At 48.6% G+C, this 20,136-nt stretch overlaps 1 protein-coding gene across 9 annotated transcripts in view; it reads left to right on the top strand.

The window, feature by feature from the left end:
* tasor2 (transcription activation suppressor family member 2) overlaps positions 1-20,136 on the top strand; it is a 127,830-nt gene that overhangs the window by 63,844 nt on the left and 43,850 nt on the right. For 8 of the 9 annotated variants that reach the window (XM_055653407.1, XM_055653412.1, XM_055653409.1 and 5 more), the window contains exons 8-14: positions 4,265-4,284; positions 7,205-7,304; positions 9,662-9,762; positions 9,841-9,950; positions 15,694-15,766; positions 15,858-15,932; positions 18,292-19,314. In XM_055653407.1, the coding sequence (XP_055509382.1) occupies positions 4,265-4,284; positions 7,205-7,304; positions 9,662-9,762; positions 9,841-9,950; positions 15,694-15,766; positions 15,858-15,932; positions 18,292-19,314 (1,502 nt within the window). The remainder of the gene's footprint in view (positions 1-4,264; positions 4,285-7,204; positions 7,305-9,661; positions 9,763-9,840; positions 9,951-15,693; positions 15,767-15,857; positions 15,933-18,291; positions 19,315-20,136) is intronic. The other variant, XM_055653406.1, reaches the window with a different exon arrangement.

Genomic DNA, 20,136 nt, shown 5'->3' with positions numbered 1-20,136 from the left:
CCGGTCCACCTCCCGTGAGCGGTACACGACCACCGACCCCATTAACCGTCAACCGCGGAGTGATCGATGGTTGGGAAACATGGCGTCGGATGTAGGCAAACTACAGCGTGGTCGCACGGCTAGACAGGCAAACAGCAGCATACCAGACAGCGTTGTCTCTCCATGCAATTGGCCCGTCAGGACTGGAGATTTACAACAGTTTTTGTGTTCGCCAACGACGAGGAGAACCAAGAACTGGGGGAGATCATTCGCGCGTTCAAGAGCTACGGTATTGACGAGAAGAATGAGACGTACGAGCAATACTTCTTCAACAAGAGACAGCAAGAAGCAGGTGAGAGGTTTGAATTGTTCCTTGCGAGCCTGAGGACACTAGCGAAGACCTGTCATTTCTGCCAGTGCATGACGGACAGCTTGCTCCGTGACAAGATTGTGTTGGGCATTAGCGACTCGCAGACGAGGAGACGTTTGGTGCAGGAAAGGAAGCTCACTCTCAACAGATGTATCGACATCTGCAAGTGCCGAAACTGCCGAGACTGCCGAGTCAAATCTCCAAGCTTTCACCGGAAGCTGCAGTCCACAAAATCAGACAGCGGAGCGGCAAGAGAGGAATGGCTGTGCAATACTCACACAAGCAAAGCAAGTGGGCTAAGCCTAAGAACAGCCAAGGCGCAAGCACAATCTAGAAGGGAAAGCGTGCAAGTATTGTGGCAAGGAGCATACAATGGACAAACAGCAATGTCCAGCCTACGGACAGACGTGTCGGGAAGGTGGCAGTCGCAACCACTTTGCCAAAGTGTGCAGAAAGAGGAAAGTACACAAAGTGGACGACCAGGCCGGAAGTGACAGGAGCACTGAGTTCATTGATAGTATCACGCTCACAATTTACACAGTGCAGCTAAAGATGATGTCTACGCATCCATCGATGCTTGTCAATGGGAAGCAGGTCGCCATCTTGCCACGCAGATATTTACACGGCGTAGACCACACACTAGCCCCATGTCAAAAGAAGCTCATGATGTGGAATAAGACTACGATGGACACGGAAGGAGTTTGCCAGGTTAAGCTGCTCAACCCCAAGACAAACCGCAAATATTCTGCGTAGTCATTGTGGTCAGTGATGGCTTCACACCACTGCTAGGGAGCAAAGCTAGTCAGCGAATGAATTTGATCACTGTAAATGACGACAGCTTTCACCGTGTACACACGTCGATGGTCGTGAAAGAGAAAGCGGGTAAGACTGAAGAACGCTATGCAGAGGTGTTTGACGGTAAACTAGTAGAGCTACCTGGTGAAGCACACCTGGCAGTGCAACCCACAGTCTTACCGCCAAGACGTTTATCTCATGCGATGAAGCAGAAGGTGAAGACGGAGCTCGAGCGCATGGTAGAGCGTCACGTGATCGCACCAGTTCACGAGCCGACGAGTTGGGTCAGCCAGCTCGTGGTCGCGGCGAATAAGAATGGCGATCTTCGGGTGTGAATCGATCCACAACCGCTAAACAAAGCGCTGAAGCGAGAACACTATCCGCTCCCAGTTACTGAGGACATCTTGCCAGATCTCGACCAAGCGAAGATCTTCAGTCAGATACACATGAGCTCAGCTTTCTGATGATGACATCGATTGCCATTCGGTATAAGTGTATCGTTTAAAATCTTCCAGCAAAGATTACATCAAGTGCTCGAAGGGTTACCTGGAGTGATCTGCGTTGCAGACGACATCCTAGTCTATGGTAAGGGAGAGGCGATGGGAGAAACATGGTCATCAACCACGACTCGAAACTCGAGCAGTTGCTTCAGCGATGTGTACAGCATAACATCAAACGCAACAAGGATAAGCCTGCCTTCCAGTGCAACTGAGATACCATTTTTAGGACATGTGATCACTGGCACAGGACTGCAACCCGACCCCAAAAAGGTTGCAGATGTCGTCAATATGCCAGCACCCTCAGATGTACAGGGTGTGCAGAGGCTAGTTGGATTTGTCAACTACCTGAGCCGTTTTCTACCCAGCCTGTCTGATACCCTTGAGCCCATCAGATGGCTGACGAGACCAGACATCGCATGGGAGTGCTTAAGAAGGAACTGCAGATGCTGCATAGCATGGGAGTGGTCTGCTGAGCAGGACAAAGCGAGGTCCAAGATCAGACAGATGGCATCTGAAGCACCGATCTTAGCGTACTACAATCCCAGAGAGGAGCTGATGATTCAGTGTGATGCGAGCAACAAGGAACTGGGGGCAGCCTTGCTCCAAAAGGGACGTTCCATCGCGAAGGCGAGCAGAGCAATAACTGACACCGAATCACGATATGCCTCGATTGAGAAGGAGATGCTCGCCGTGGTATTTGCAATGGAGCGTTTCCATCAGTATACATTTGTCCGTTTCACCAGCATGATCAGCGATCACACGTCGCTGGAAATGATAGCAAAGAATCCGCTAGTGAAAGTGCCGACGCATCTTCAAGGAATGCTACTCCGCAACAGAGCTATGATTTTGACATCAGCTACTGTCAGGGGAAGCCTCATGTACCTTGCCGATACACTGTCGCATGCAGTTAGCAGCACTACGAGCAGAGAGCAAGCATTCGAGGAGGTAAACATGGTATCACGTTTGCCAATTCGAGATGAGTGTCTCGAGCAAATTCGCAATGAAACAACGAAAGAAGACACACTACAGATGCTGAAATGTGTCATCATCAGTGGTTGGCCTAGTGAACGAGATAGGCTACCAGAGCAGCTCACGCCTTATTACAGCTAGAGGGATGAGCTCACAGTCCAAGATGGTTTGATCTTCCACGGCTAGCGTGTGATCATACCGATAAGCTTAAGAAGAAACATGAAATAAAAGATACTCTCTTCACATCTAGGCGTCGAGGGCTGCCTGCGACGAGCACGCGAATGCCTATTCTGGCCTTGCATGAGTAGCGACATCAAGCTGTATATTGCTACATGTGATGTGTGCCGCACCTATGAGGTGAGCCAGCAAAAAGTGACGCTCATGAGTGATGAGGTACCGACAAGGCCATGGGAGAAAGTCGGCACAGATCTCTCCACATGGGACGGGAAGGATTATCTCGTCACCGTAGATTACCATAGCAACTTTGTCGAAGTAGACCGGCTGAGATACACGAGCAGTCCAACCGTGATTCACGAGATACGACAGCCCGACACAAGTTGTGAGCGATAACGGGCCGCAGTATACATCTGTCGCATTTCGCAGTTCGCCAAGAAATGGGATTTTGAGCACCTGTGGAGCAGTCGCAGAATCTGCCGTCAAAACGGCGAAGCGAATCTTGAGGAAGAGCAGCAAATCACGATCCGACCCCTATCTAACGAAGTTGGATCATCGTAATACACCTTCGCAAGGGCTGAGCACGTCCCGCTCAGCGCCCCATGAATCGTTGCACGCGTACACTTCTGCCGACAGCGAGACTACTTGAACCCAGAGTTGTATACGAGCATGAACGCATGAAGCAGCGCGTTACAATATGTCAGCTAAAGACCTTTCCACACTTCATGAGGGCGACACAGTGCGAATGCAACCCCGCGTACAAGGATAGAAGAGTTGGGAGAAAGCCGCCGTTTCTCGCCAGCTTGACGATCCTTCGTACGTGGTTCAGAGCCCATCTGGCATATACCGTCACAATCGCGTACATCTCCGCAAGACCTGCGAAAATCCACCAGACGCGCTAGTCGCACGTCAACAAGCGAAGCACGGCCAGACCATAAAAGACCAGGGCGAATCTACTACACCGACCACAACTAACACGACACAGGCGTTGAAACAGCAGCCAGCGCCTACTGAAAAGCAAACAGCCACTGAGCGAACTGACAAAAACAAGGACATTGACATAAACGAAACAGTGAGAACTCGCTCAGGTCGAGCTGTGAGACCGCCTAAGTATTTTGGAGACTATGTGACCCATTGATTTAGTTCGCATCAATTTTTATGTCTGTATGGGGTTGTGCAAGTATGGTAAAACAAGTTTATGTAAATAAGATAATGAGAAGGAAAGGAAATTTTACTTTAGAAAAAGTGTTCTTTTCTCACTTGGACAGATATATACATTGTACAGCTGTATGTTTTTCTCTTTTGGTAAAAGAGGGGATGTTATGATATGTGTAATGTGCCTTTGACGACTTTATCAAGTCCACGCATGCGGACTTTAGGGGTCCCAGGCGTGCGTAGAGGTTTTACTTACTGGAAAAGCTTGCCCTTGAACAATTGTAACTAATTATCTTGTTTATGTCGCTTTTCTCCTTCCCAGAGACGCTGCAAAAATTCAAGGTAATTTTCATTTCCTTTTAAATTCTAGCTTAAATAAGTGCTTGTTTATATGACTCTTGAACATAGCTGCTGTATCTGATTCCAATGCAAACAGAAATAGAGAGAAGCCAAATATTTTAAGGAAGTGCTTTTGTCCATCAGCACCGCTTAACTTTTAAGAGTAGAAAGAAGGGAGAGGGGAGTTTCAAAAAGAACCCGAGCAGCAGCTGGGGGGTGGGGGGGGGGGGCGACTAACAGTGGTGTGGCGGTAGAGTCAGCATCAGACCGGGATATGATTCTAACTATGGTTGCTGTCTGTACGGAGTTTGTACGTTCTCCATGTGACTGGCGTGGGTTTTCCCCGGGTGCTCCGGTTTCCTCCCACACCCCAAAGACGTACAGGTTTGAGGGTTAATTAGCTTGTCATAATTGTAAATTGTCGCTAGTACGTGTAGGATAGTGTTGGTGTGTGGGGATCACCGGACGGTGCGAACTCGGCGGGCCAAAGGGCCAGCTTCTAAACTAAAGGGTGGTAGGTATTTGACATGGACTGCCCGATTAGGTAACTGAGACAGGTACTGTCACATCGTTTAAGAAACATTTGGGCAGGTACATGGATAGGCAAGGTCTGGAGGGATATGAGCCAAATGGATATGGGGCAGGCAGGTGGGACTAGTGTAGATGGAGCATGTTGGTTACAGAATTTGCAGAAGCCAATTAACCTACAAACCCTGTACTTCTTTGGAGTGTGGGAGGAAACCAGAGATCCTCGAGAAAATCCACGCAGGTCACTGGGAGAACGTGCAAACAAACATAGAAACATAGAAATTAGGTGCAGGAGTAGGCCATTCGGCCCTTCGAGCCTGCACCGCCATTCAATATGATCATGGCTGATCATCCAACTCAGTATCCCGTACCTGCCTTCTCTCCATACCCTCTGATCCCCTTAACCACAAGGGCCACATCTAACTCCCTCTTAAATACAGCCAATGAACTGGCCTCGACTACCCTCTGTGGCAGAGAGTTCCAGAGATTCACCACTCTCTGTGTGAAAAAAGTTCCTCTCATCTCGGTTTTAAAGGATTTCCCCCTTATCCTTAAGCTGTGACCTCTTGTCCTGGACTTCCCCAACATCAGGAACAATCTTCCTGCATCTAGCTTGTCCAACCCCTTAAGAATTTTGTAAGTTTCTATAAGATCCCCTCTCAATCTCCTAAATTCTAGATAATATAAACCAAGTCCATCCAGTCTTTCTTCATAAGACAGTCCTGACATCCCAGGAATCAGTCTGGTGAACCTTCTCTGCACTCCCTCTATGGCAATAATGTCCTTCCTCAGATTTGGAGACCAAAACTGCACGCAATACTCCAGGTGTGGTCTCACCAAGACCCTGTACAAACACCTGCAGTCCGGATCGAACCCGGGTCTCTGGCGCTGTGAGGCAGCAACTCTACCCGTACGCCACTCCGCTAGAGTTCAGTTCAGTTCATTGTCACGTGTGCCGAGGTACAGTGAAAAGCTTTTGTTGCGTGCTAACCAATAAGGAAATAACATTTAGTGCAAGGTAAAGCCAGCAAAGTCCGATCAAGGATAGTCCGAGGGACACCAGTGAGGTAGATAGTAGTTCGGCACTGCTCTCTGGTTGTGGTAGGATGATTCAGTTGCCTGATAACAGCTGATAAAAGGAAAATGCAATAGAGATATTGGATGGGCTAAAAATTGCTAAAAGTAAACAAGCTGTATTTAACATAGAAACACAGGAAAATAGGTGCAGGAATAGACCATTTGAGCCATTATCATTCATAAAATCAATACCCTGTTCCTGCTTTTCCCCCATATCACTTGATTCCTTTAGCCCTAATAGCTAAATCTAACTCTCTCTTGAAAACATCGTGAATTGGCCTCCACCGCCTTCTGTGACAGAATTGGGGCAGCACGGTGGCACAGCGGCAGAGTTGCTGCCTTGCAGCGCCGGAGGCCTGGGTCCGATCCCGACTACGGGCGCTGTCTGTACGGAGTTTGTACGTTCTCCCCGTGATCACGTGGGTTTTTTCCGAGATCTTCGGTTTCCTCCCACGCTCCGAAGACGTACAGGTTTGTAGGTTAATTGGTTTGGTGTATGTGTAAATTGTCCCGAGTAGTGGGGTAGTGTTAGTGTGCGGTGATCGCTGGTCGGTGCGGACCCGGTGGGCCGAAGGGCCTGTTTCCGCGCTGTATCTCTAAACTAAAACTCCACTCTGGATGGCAATGCTTTAACAGTGGATGACAATGGGTGATGACTCAGCACTGGTGGATTGTGCCCTGGATGGATCGCTGCGACTCTGGCTGAAATCTCCCAGACATTTGTTGGAGGGGGGGAAAAAACAAATTTGTGAGTTGAAGGGAGCAGACCGCGTACTTCTTTAGATTTTAGTTTTAGAGATGGAGGCCCTTCGGCCCACCGAGTCCGCACCAACCACCAGCGATCCCCGTCACCCCACCCACACATACACCAAGCCAATTAACCCTCATACCTGATTAGGAAAGAACTGTGCAGATGCTGGTTTAAATCGAAGGTAGACACAAAATGCTGGAGTAACTCAGCGGGTCAGGCAGCATCTCTGGAGAGAAGGAATGGGTGACGTTTCGGGTCGAGACCCTTCTTTAGACGTACAGGCATGTAGTGTGGGAGGAAACCCTAGATCTCGGAGAAAACCCACTTAGGTCACGGTGAGAACATCCAGACAGCACCCATAGTCGTAATCGAACCCGGGTCTCTGGCGCTGAAAGCGCTGGTAAGGCAGCAACTCTACCGCTGCACCACCGTGCCGACCTTGCCTTCTCCAAACTTCTCTTAGTAGTTTGGCTGAGCATCAGTGCTGGCACCAGGGACAGTTAATGTGTGGTATGCATGTGCAGCCGTGCTTGCAGGCTTATTAAAACCTCAACCCTTTGTGTTTAGCAGTGCTGTACTACCCATGGAGGGGAAAGCTCGTCAGCAAATCCAACGAGATCAGTGTGGCTCTCAAGTCGAACGGCAGTGCATTGATGCCGGTTGCTTTGTAAGTGTTCCCATTTTGTTCTTTGTCTCTCTGGTCACACTCCTTTCCTTTAAGTCACTGATCTGAATATCTTCTTGTGTGACACCGTTCAAATATTAATGCCCCTGTGAATAACCTCTGGGTGTCTTCATGCAAGCCCATGGGGATTTATCCCCAGGTGGTTTGACTTTTGAAAGCAGAGCAGAGGTGCGACTGTGATTTTCAATGTATCTGTACCTCACCGTGAAGGACACGCAGTGCTGGAGGGACTCAGCGGGTCAGGCATCATTTCTGGAGAACGTGGATTGGTGACGTTTTGGGTCGGGACCCTTCTGCAGAAGGTTGAAGTCTGAAGAACTACCCAAGTCCAAAGAAGGGTCGCCACCCATATCGTCACCTGTCCATGTTCTCCAGAGATGCCGTCTGACCCGCTGAGTTACTCCAGCACTTTGTGTCCTTTTGTGTAAACCAACAACGGCAGTTCCTCGTGCCTATGACAATAAACCTGACTAGCTTTGAGCTAAAGTGTACCATGTATAGTACATTAAACACCATCGACGGTCACTCAAAACGAGTATGACTGTCCTCTCATGGAGGACGCCAGTGCGTGACTTTGTTTAACGTGGGGAGACTGGTGCACAGGCAGCCACCACACGGTCCTTGACAGATCTGGGTCAGGATCCAGTGGCATGGAGTCCAAGACGACCGGAGACCATTTTCTGCCGCAGCCTTCATCCGCCTTCCCAGCCGTTGTGACGCTCCACTAAAGTCAGCCATCGTCCTCCGCCTGTTCCACCGTTGAGCTCTTGGTTGGATTGCTCTTGTCAGAGACCTCCCCCCCTCGACTCAATAACTAAAAGTCTGTAGCCTCCTTTTGCTCTGGTATTTTATTTCATTCACATGTTTAAACTATAATGTTTTATTCTGAATGTTTTAATGTTTTATGTTTTATTCTTAATGGTTTACTGTATGTCGTGTTGTTGCTTGTGAGCGGAGCACCAAGGCAAATTCCTTGTATGTTTACATACTTGGCCAATAAACTTATTCAATGTAATTGTTTCAGTTCCCATCAGAGTGTTGGAGTAACTCTGCGGGTCAGGCAGCATCTCAGTCTGAAGAAGGGTCCCGACTTGAAACATCGCCCATCCTTTTACTCCAGAGATGCTGCCCGACCCGCTGATTTATTCCAGCACTGTGTGGCTATCTAAAGGATTATTGCTTACAGAGAGATGGTGTTATTGGCTCCAATAGCTTGCTCTGCAATTAGCTATTAGACAAAAGCTGGAAAAGGAGAGAGGCAGGACCAAGCATGGCAGGTTTTGGCACGTTTCAGTTAAGAAGTAAACCCTGGCTGCAATCCGTAGCTTACAGTTACCCATTCACCTGCAAACTGTATTAATTCCTTGTCTGTAGGAAGGAACTGCGGATGCTGGTTTACACCAAAGAAAGACACAAAATGCTGGAGTAGCTCAGCGGGTCAGGCAGCATCTCTGGAGCATCTCAGGCAACGTTTCTGGTTGTTCTGAAGAAGGGTCTTGATCCTTAAAAGTCACCTCTTCCCTTTCTCCAGAGATACTGCCTGATCTGCTGAGTTGCTCCAGTATTTTGTGTCTTCATTCTTTGTGTGCTGTGCCCCAGACTGGGTAAAGAAGATTTTTATTCCTGTGAAAGGATGGGAAAACATCTTGCCATTTCGTGTACATGTGCGTGCGCGCGTGTGTGTGTGCGTGCGCGCGTGTGTGTACGTGCGCACGTGTGTGTGCGCGCGTGTGTGCGCGTGGGTGCGTGCGTGAGTGCGTGCATGCGTGTGTGCGCGTGCGTGTATGCGCGTGTGTATGTGTGTGCGCGCGTGTGTGTGCGTGTGCTTGTGTGCGCGCGCGCATGTATGTGTGTGTGCTCGTGTGTGTGTGTGTGTGCGCGTGTGTATGTGTGTGTGTGTGCGTGTGCTCGTGTGTGTGTGTGCGTTACATTGACTGAAAACTGCCCACATTCTCCCAATGGCCGTCAATGACCTCGCATTGCCAACAGGTGGCGCAAAGTCCCCACTGCCATGTGCCAAGAATTGTATCCTTAACACATGGAGTCAAAGAGAGGCACAAGGAACTGCAGGTGCTGGACTGTTGAGCAAAACACTGTGCTGGAGTAACTCAGCAGGTAGGGAGGGGGGCAGGCAACATCTGTGATGAGAATGGATAAGGCCACGTTTCGGGTCAGGACTCTTCTTCAGACCTCAGAGTCACGGAAAGATACACAGAGTTGTTACTAACTGTCAACCACCCATTAAGCTCTGCATATATTCCTTTCTCGGTCCCTTTGTACACTGTCACCCTCGGTTCATAAGTTCGTCTTTCATCTGTGTGTACATTTTCTATTTTCAGGCCGACCAATCTTGAAATTGAACGCATGATCAAGATTGAGGAACTAAAACTCAAACTGCCCCAGGCTGTTTTCGCACCAGAAAACTACACACGGAAAGAAGGTATTTAAAGTTGACTTGCGCCATTTGTTAACCTACAACATGCTGAGCTGAATCACTAACCCATTGTGTTTGTCACAGTCTGTTTGGAAGGATTATACTGCAGTTGGTATGAGCTGGTGGAATCCCTGGAAGAAGGCAACACCTCTCAACTAGGCACTCTGTTGGCTGAATTGGAAGAGAAGAACTTGGTAAGAAATGCATTGGTTATGAAGTTTGGTGGTCACCCTAGTTCAAAAAGGGTGCAAGGATAAACTGAGTAGTTTAGTTTAGAGACACAGCGTGGAAACAGGCCCCTTCGGCCCACCGAGCCCGCACCGACCAGCGATCACCACACATCAACAGTGCCCTGCGCACACCAGGGACAATTTACACATACACCAAGCCAATCTTTGGAGTGTGGGAGGAAACCGAAGAGCTCGGAGAAAACCCACATGGTCACGGGAAGAATGTACAAACTCCATACAGACGGCGTCCGTAGTCAGGATCGCTGTAAGGCAGCAACTCTAGCGCTGTGCCACCATGTCGCCCTAACCAGTAGCCACACACTGCCCAGTTAATCCGCGCTGATGGGGAAAGTTATAGAAGCAATAATCAAAGATGGCATTATTAACTGGACAGATGTGTATTGATTACTGAAAGCCAGCATGAATTTTTTTTAAAGGAAAATTGAGTCAAAGTAACTTTTTGACAGAGATAACAGAGGATTGAGTTTAGTTTAGGGATACAGCACGGAAACAGGCCCTTCGAGTCCATGCCGACCAGCGATCCTCGTTACACAAGCGCACACCCTGCACATTAATGACAATTTACAGTTTTTACTGATGCCTATTAACCTACAAACCTGCACGTCTTTGGAGCGTGGGAGGAAACCGGAGCACCCGGAGAAAACCCACGGAGGTCACAGGGAGAACGTACAAACTTTGTACAGACAAGCACCCGTGGTCAGGATCGAACCCGGGTTGCTGGCGCTGTAAGGCAGCAATTCTACCACTGTGCCACCGTGCCACCCAAAATTTGATGAGAGAGAAAGGTGATTGGTCCGAAAGGCTTGAATGACAATAAAGGATCGATCTATCTATCTATCTATCTATCTATCTATCTATCTATCTATCTATCTATCTATTGATGTGATATATATGGACATGGAATGGGCAATTGTTGAGATACCACATAAATGTTTAAATTTAGAGGTATAGCAGGGAAACAGGCCCTTCAGCCCACACCGTCCCTAGATCACCTGCTCACACCAGTTCTACATCATCCCAGTTTCTCATTCACTCCCTATGCACTAGGGACAACCTAGAAGTCGATTAACCTACAAACCTGCACATCTTTGGGATGTGGGAGGAAACTGGAGCACCCGCAATAAAACCCACACAGTCATAGAGAGAATGTGCAAACTCCACACAGACAGCACCCGAGGTCAGGATTGAACCAGGGTCTCTGGCGCTGTGAGGCAACGGCTCAACCAGCTGTGCCACCCAAAAGCCTCGTCATCACAATTGAAAGCCATGGGGTCATGGTCATATGATTGGAAAAAATCAGCTCGTGCAGAAGAAATGTATCAAAGGGTTGTGGGCTGAAGACAGTAGATAGAAATAAACTATTCTCAATGGAGACAATGTCAAGATCCAGGGACTTGGGTGGCTGGCAAAAGAACCTGAGGTAACTCTAGGACTTTGACCTATCCATGTCCTCCAGAGATGTTACCTGATCTACTGAGTTACTCCAGCACTTTGTGGCCTTTTGTGATTTTTAAGGGCGCTCTTTTTAGAAAGGATGCAAGGAAGAACGTCTTTAGTCAGAGGGTGGTTTGTTAATCTGTGGAACTCATTGCCACAGAGGGCTGTGGAGGCCAAGTCAGTGGATATTTTTAAGGTAGAGGTAGACAAATTCTTGATTAAAACTGGTGTCAGGGTTTATGGGGAGAAGGCAGGAAAATGGGATTGGGAGGCAGAGATCAGCCATGATTGAATGACGGAGTGGAGTCGATGGGCCGAATGGCCTAAGTCTGCTCCTTTAACTTGTGGAAGGATGCATTTCATACACACTGAACGGACCACTCCTTCCACCACGATGTTGGCAGATCTTTGTGGGTTGAATTAGAAATTAGAAATAATCCAAGGGTTTTGCCTGCCCCGATGCCAACCTCGGCCGAGCTCTCCGACCTCCTTTGCCTACCTCTTTGCTTTCGTGCACCACTATGTGTTCTGTTCTTTCACGAGGATTGAACCTCCCCTGCTCGCCTGCCTGGGGCTGTGCGAATGCCTGTGTCGTCCCGGCCTCGGCCAATGGCAGCTGGTTGTTTGTCTCCTTGTGATGCAACAATTGAAAGGTTACCCCAAAGTGCCGCCGGCCGTTATCTCAACTGATTTTAGAATGAGCTGCCATTCAGGTCGAATTGTACTGGGATATTGATCCTAGGTGGAAGAAGATCAATGAGCTGTAATGGGACTCCACGGAAAGGCCGTAAGGGAAAGGAGTAAAATTAGGCCATTCGGACCATCAAGTCTATCGCGCCATTCAATCATGGCTGATCTATTTCTCCCTCCTAACCCCATTCTCCTGCCTACTCCCCATAACGTCTGAAGTAAGTAGAGAGAGAAAGATACAACGCAGACACAGGCCCTTCGGCCTACTGAGCCCGCGCCCACCAGCGATCACCCCGTACACTAACACTCTCCTACACACACACTAGGGACAATTTACAATTTTACCGAAGCCAATTACCCAACAACCGTGCATGTCTTTGGGATGTGGGAGGAAACCGGAATGCCCGGGTGGAGAAAATCCACGCAGGTCTGTGGGAGAACGGACAAATTCCGTCCAGACAGCACCCGTGGTCGCGATCGAACCTGGGTCTCTGGCGCTGTGAGGTAGCGGCTCTACCAGCTGCACCACCGTGCCGCCCCTGCGGTGTTGAAAGTGGCCACAGTACACCCAGTTCCGTGAGCCGCCAGTGTCCTGTGGTCTTCTACACGCTGATGGAGTTTAGACATCAGTGGTGGGGAAGATGCTGGAGTCAATTATTAAAGAGGTAATAGCGGCACATTGCGATAGCAGGAACAGGATCGGTCCAAGTAAGCACGGATTAATGAAGGGGAAATCTTGCTTGACTGATCGTCTGGAATTGTTTGAGGATGTAACAAGTAAAATGGATAAGGGAGAGCCAGTGGATGTAGTGTACCTGGACTTTCAGAAAGCCTTTGATAAGGTCCCACACAGGAGATTAGTGGACAAAATTAGAGCACATGGTATTGGTGGGTAGGGTATGGATAGAAAATTGGTTGGCAGACAGGAAACAGTAGAAATTAACGGGTCCCTTTAAAAATGACAGGCAGTGACTAAAGGGTCGGTGCTGGGATCCCAGTTATTTACAATATATATTAACGATTTAGATGAGGGAATTAAATGTGACATCTCCAAGTTTGCGGATGACACGAAGCTGGGCGGAAGTGTGAGCTGCGATGAGGATGCTATGAGGCTGCAGGGTGACTTGGATAGGTTGGGTGAGTGGGCAGATGCATGGCAGATGCAGTATAATGTGAGGTTATCCACGGAAACGACGACGCGATGCACACTGTGACGCGTCGGGCGACCGATTCTGTCAACATGTTGGACGAAGACAGAAGCCATACGTCGTCTGACACACGAGCGAACGATTCACTGACACACACACACAATGTTTTTCATCTGTAGTTATTGTAAAATATTCCAAAACAGCAGATTTGGTTTGAGTTTTCTTTGCCATTTCAAACTTGCTAACTTGGGAAATTTTGAATGAACTCAAATTTTGTTCCTGAAAAATAAAATAATTAATGACATTAGTGAATGAATAGTGCCTGAAATGGAATTATTAACATCTTTTATATATCACAAAATACAGGGTTAAAGTACAGTAAATGGAAGAACTGATATACTTTACTTACCTTTACTAACTCACTTTAGCAGTCTCTATTCATTGAATAATTTAATAATTTTAGGAAACTTGTTTTAAAGGATTAAGGGTGTCAAGGGAACGTAGCCCCCCCCCCACCCTCCTAGTTTAGGTCAGCGGTGTTTACTGTACTATTACCTAAATGAGCCCTAACCTTTTTTTCCCTTCATTACCCAATCCCACACTAAGCTTTTAACCTAGAATATTGTGTCATGCATACCACTGAAAGTAGAAATTACCATTTGTTTTGACGGAAAATTACCAAATTCTTTGACGCTTTGCCAAGACTAGTGTTTACTGCTGTTGTGAAGGGGAATCCCTGACAGACAGGAAGCAGCATGCGTGGCTGGGAAAGCAAATCTCGGACCCGCAGACCCTCAGCACAGGAGCACCGCAAGGCTGCGATACTCTCCCCTCTCCTCTACTCTCTCTACACCAACGACTCCACCTCCCCAGACTCCTCTGTCAAGCTTCTCACGGATGACACAACCGTGATTGGACTGATCCAGGATGGGGAGGAATTTGCCTACAGACAGGAAGTGACACAGCTGGCGTCCTGGTGCCATCGCAACAACCTGGAGCTCAATGCTCTTAAGACGGTGGAATTGATTGTAGACTTTAGGAGAGCACCCCACTCACCATCAACAACACCACTGTCACATCTGTGGAGTCCTTCAAGTTCCTTGGAACCATCATCTCCAAGGACCTTAAATGGGGGGGGGGGCACCATCGACTCCACAGGCAAACAGGCCCGACAGAGGATGTACTTCCTGCGGCAGCCGAGGAAACACAAGGTGACTCCGGACTGTCAAAGCCGCCACAGCCGGACATAAAAACAGCTTTTTTTCCACGAGCAGTAACCAAAAATCTGTAGCCTCCTTTTGCTCTGGTATTTTATTTCATTCATGCTTAAACTGTAATGTTTTAGTCTTAATGTTTTAATGTTTTATGTTTCATTCTTAATGGTTTACTGTGTGTCGTGCTGTACCTTGCGCATGGAGCACCAAGGCAAATTCCTTGTATGTTTACATACTTGGCCAATAAACCTATTCATTCATTCATTCTGACGATTTCTTATGCAGTAAATTATGAAAATTCGTAATCTGTATTAAATTGTAATATATTTCCCCATAAATGAATGACTAAATTTGCCTTTTGAATTCAGAAATTGTCCAGGCATGTTGGCAGGTGGAGGGAAATCAGCTGGTGTTGGCGTTAGTTTACGTTTTGTTTCTCGTCGTTCTGCCACCAGGTGGCAGCACCGATGTGATATCTCACTCTCTCGGGCAGGAAGGAAGTATGCGGTATGTTTTAATGAGATGCACAATCGCGATAGGAAATTTATTACGAAGGTTCCGGGTGGCCTAGTGTGTGAATCACGAAAGGTTACTCAACAGCAAATGATTAGGAAAACTAGCAATGTTATGGTTTATGGCAAGGGGAATTCAATACAAAAGTTGGGAGGTCATGTTAGAGTTCAATTTTAGGTGGCACTAGTAAGTCACCAAGAGTACTCGTCTACATGCGATCTGATTTAACAAAGGAAGCTCGCGTGTGGGAATACGTTCAGAGAAGGTTTAACCGACTAATACCTGGATTGTCTTCTGAGGAAAGATTGGACAGGCTTGACGTTTCCACTGGAATTTAGAAGAACGAGAGGTGACGTGAATGAAACAGATTAAGATCCTGTGGAGTATTGAGACGGGACTGAAGTCTGAAAGTTCAGATTCAGAGAACCTCATTGGAGACCCTTGGACTATCAATAATTGGACTTTACTGGACTTTATCTTGCACTAACTGCTGTAACCTTTATCCTGTATCTGTACACAATGGACAGCTGAGTCTCTTCTTTGACTGGATAGTACGCAACAACAAAGTCTCTGTGCCTCATTGCACGAGAGCATAATAAACAAAATGAAACTAAACCAAAGGGATACTTCCTTGAACTAGGAGGATCACCACAATTTTACATGTGTACTTTTATTTATTTCCAGGCAATTGTAAAATGCTTACAGGACCAGGGGCTCCTTATATTGTTCAGCCATCCTGTTTGCAGCACGACGGGAGGTAAGTATACACATAAAAAGGGAATTGTAAATGTTGGAGCTATTATACTGAGGAGACTCTTCATAACAATGGGTATTTTGTTATATTGCAGAGAGCAGCAAGACTGCCCCGTGCACAATACAGGCTGTCTTCATTTTTAAATCGCCAAGAATATCACATCTTAAAGGTATTAACTTTCTTTTTATTCTTGACTTGTAACTTAATTTTCTCATCTAAAGGGGCGTCCAAAGATGTTGGGTAGTTCCAGGCTCCTTGATTGCAATGTTTAAAATGGTCTGGAAAAGCTGACCTTTCATCAATTTCTAAACGGTAGAGGGTTGACTCTTGACTCTTGTATTTCCCCATCTCATGGAAATTCTTGTGTATTAAAGATAGGCGCAAAGCGCTGGGGTGGGTTGGAGTAGACTTGATGATCCAAACGGCCTAACTCTGCTCCTCGACCCTATGAACTTATGGGTTAGGCAGAATCTCTGGAGAAAAAGGATGGGTGACGTTTCCTCAGACATTTCCGTATATTCTGTATATTCAGATTCCTGCACATTGATGGCGTCGACATGTAACACCCGCCTTGGCAGGGAATGAAGTGAGGAACAGTTGGTTCAATTGGAAAAACAAAAATCATCTTATGGATCACCTTTTTCCCCTCCCGGGGTGGAAATGTCAAAGATAGCTGGAATAGCTATAAGATTATAGAAACTTACAAAATTCTTAAGGGGTTGGACAGGCTAGATGCAGTAAGATTGTTCCCGATGTTGGGGAAGTTCAGAACAAGGGGTCACAGTTTAAGGATAAGGGGGAAATCTTTTAGGACCGAGATGAGAAAATTTTATTTCACACAGACAGTGGTGAATCTCTGGAATTCTCTGCCACAGAAGGTAGTTGAGGCCACAGTTCATTGGCTATATTTAAGAGGGAGTTAGATGTGGCCCTTGTGACTAAAGGGATCAGGGGGTATGGAGAGAAGGCAGGCACAGGATACTGAGTTGGATGATCAGCCATGATCATATTGAATGGCGGTGCAGGCTCGAAGGGCCAAATGGCCTACTCCTGCACCTATGCTCTATGTTTCTATGAGAGGAGGCAAAGCTTAGAGGAGATGTGTGGGCCAAAGGTGAATGCCCAGAACATGTTGCGCAGGGATAGTGGTGGAGACAGATGTGATAGTGGCATCATCAGAGGCTTTACAGATGGATATGCAGTGAATGCATGGACATGGTTTATGTGCAGACAGAGGACATAGGTTTAACTGTTGGCAATGTGTTTGGCACAGATATTGTGGACTGTTCCTGTACTGGGCTTCTCTATGTTCTATAGTGAAATGGATTGCATAGAAGTTAAGCCTGGAGCGGCACACTAGCGCAGCCCTAGAGTTGCTGCCTCACAGCGCCAGAGACCCGGGTTCGACCCTGACTATGGCTGTTGTCTGTGTGGAGTTTGCACGTTCTCCATGTGACTGCATGGTTTTTTTTCTAGGTGCTCCGGTTTCCTCCCACATTCCAAAGACGTGTGGCTTTGCTGGTCTATTGGCTTCAGTTCAGTTCAGTTTAACATATTCTCACGTGTACCGAGGTACAGTGAAAAGCTCCTGTAAATTGTCCCTAGTGTGTAGGATAGAACTAGTGTACAGGTGATGGTCGGTCGGTGTGGACACTGTATCTGAACTGATGAGGATTTTTTTCTTTCCAAGATGTGTTGATAACTCCCTCTCTTTCCAAGATGCCCTGATGTTTGGCATTGCTCTTGGTCTTATCTTCTGTCCCCTCGTGGCAAATTGTTTGGCATCGGCCAGGGCCGCTGGGTGGTAGCTCTTCGTATTGCTCCTTCCTTGGCAAGCCCAAAATGTAGAGAACGATCCAACTTGGATGGTTTTCTCTGCAGTCTAGGCTTATCCTACGTTCCCAGTTAACCCAGCGGGTTAAATTGTGAGCTCTTTGCTTGTCAGCTTCGGTCAAATTCGGTCCAGATGTCTCGCCAAAGGGCGGCCGTGGGGCACAGCGGTAGAGCTACTTACTGCCTTACAGCGCCAGAGACCCGGCTTCGCACCTAACTACGGTTATTTGTCCGTACGGAGTTTGTACGTTCACCCCGCGACCTGTGTGGGTTTTCTCCGAGATCTTCGGCTTCCTCCCACACTCCAAAGGCGTGTAGGTTTGTAGGTCGATTAGCTTGGTATGAAAATGTAAATTGTCCCTAGTGTGTGTAGGATGGTGTTAGTGTGCAGGGATCGCTGGTCAGTGTGGACTAAGTGGGCCGAAGGGCCTGTTTCCACGCTCCATCGAAACTAAAGTAACGCAGAGATAAGTGTGGACAGTCGGAATCTTTTTCCCAGGGTGGAAATGTCCGCCATCAGAGGGCACGATTAGTCCGGGGTACTTTTTTGATCGGAGTCTTGTTGGGGGCCTGGTTTTCTCCGAAATGTTCTGTTTCCTCCCACATTCCAAATACCTACATGTTTGTAGGTTAATTGGCTTTGGTATAAATGATTTTATACATTGTTTTATAACAATTGTTTTTTTGCCCAGCAGATGTTGGCCAGCAAACCCGCCCTCGACAGCGCTCTCCTTTCTCGGCTAAGATAACGCCGCTTCTCCCGGCTGTTGACTACGCGCTGGCGGCAGGCCAGGGTCTGGCAGGGAACCAGGAGACTCCGCGCAACAAGACGGTCGAGGACCGCCTGGGCGAATACTTCGATATGTCGTCGGAGGTGCCGCGGAATTCCCGCCAGGCGTGCCGGATCGCGGGCGGCGTCCCTCCGCTCGAGGACGGGGACTCGGCGGCCGAGGGGGGGTCGGCCAGCCCCGGAGACTGCCAGGGATCGGCGACCTCCCAGCTCTCCCCCTACCTGGCCGACCCCGCCAGCTACATACTCCCCGTGGCGACTGTTTTGAAACTGCGGGCAAACTACCTCAAGCTGTGCCAGAGCTCCGGCGACAAGCACAAGGTGCCGCGCACTCCGAGAGCAGCGTCCGCGGCGCCCCGGGTGAAAGACAGCCTTAACCCAGGGCAGGTTCGCGGTCGAAGCCCCAGGACTCGGTGCCGACCGGCGGACGGTGACACCCCCAGATCTGGGGCGAAGGCGAAGGTGAAGGTGAAGGCGACGGCAAAGGAGCAGGCAAACGGGGACCCAGGGGCCGACGCGGGAACAGCAAAACCAACCAGCAAACCCCTGACGGGCAGAGCCGTCGGCAAGGGTGCCGGCAAGGCGAGGAATAAAGCCAGTGCCGCGACCACCAAGACCGCGGCTGGCCCAAAGCCCGCCAAAGTGGCAAGGTCGGCAATCCTGGCCGGTGGTGATGGTGGTACCGGCAATCCCGCTTCCCCCGGTCCGGGCCGAACGACCAGGTCTCTGTCTGCCCGCGCTAAGAGGGCAGCGGCGGAAGAGCTGGCCAAGGGCAGCACGGCAGGGCAGCCTGCCCCCGCGGAGATGGTCAACGGTGAGGAGGCGAAGGAGACTGGAGAGCCTCTTAAACCCGGCCCGGCATCCACCGCCAAGGCAAGGAAGATGGTGACAAGGAGGGCCGGGGCGGCAAAACAGAGACCGCAAACAGGTAGGGGGAACTTCAGTGCTGACCCCCCCCCCCCCCCCCCCCTTCCCCCCCCCCCCCCCCCCCCCCCCCCCCCCCATCCCCCACCGCGTCCTTCAGAGATGCTGCCTCATCCGTTGAGTAACTACATTATTTAGTTTAGTTTAAAGATATAGCATCGAAACGGGCCCTTTGGAGAAAAGAAGTAAAATCAAGTGACATCAGAAACATAGAGAAATAGGTAGACAAAAAGCTGGAGAAACTCAGCCGGTGAGGCAGCATCTATGGAGCGAAGGAATGGGTACCAGCTTGCCACTGCAATCACAAAAAGCCCTGACTGACACTACAGTGTAGAGCAGGAGATGCTGTGAGGTGTTAATCCAATGGGCCGGTTATCTGAGTGTCAAACCTGCCCTGACATTGCGGATCACTCTGGCAGTCACCCCCAGTGTCCCGGCCCACATTGATCCCACAGCCTACATCACAAGGCCAGATTACCCTACTCTCTGTCACACTGTGGTTTGTGGGAGGTTCACAAGTGATAGTAGAATTAGGCCGTTCGGCCCATCGAATCTCCTCCGCCATTCAATCATGGCTGATCTCCGCCGCCTCATCCCATTCTCCTGCTTTCTCCCCATAACCCTTGACACCCGTTCTAATCATGAATTTGTCTACCTCTGCCGTTAAAATATCCACTGACTTGGCCTCGACAGCCCTCTGTGGCAATGAATTCCACAGATCAACTACCCCTCTGACAAAAGAAATTCCCCCTCACCTCCTTTCTAAAATAGCGCCCTTTAATTCTGAACTAATTTGGTTGCTGCAGTGAACTACACCCCAAACACC

Source organism: Leucoraja erinacea, chromosome 22 (assembly GCF_028641065.1).
Source record: "Leucoraja erinacea ecotype New England chromosome 22, Leri_hhj_1, whole genome shotgun sequence".
NCBI classification, from domain to species: Eukaryota; Metazoa; Chordata; class Chondrichthyes; order Rajiformes; family Rajidae; genus Leucoraja; species Leucoraja erinaceus.
Note: the sequence above shows the minus strand (reverse complement) of the source record. Positions and strands in the feature narration are given on the sequence as shown.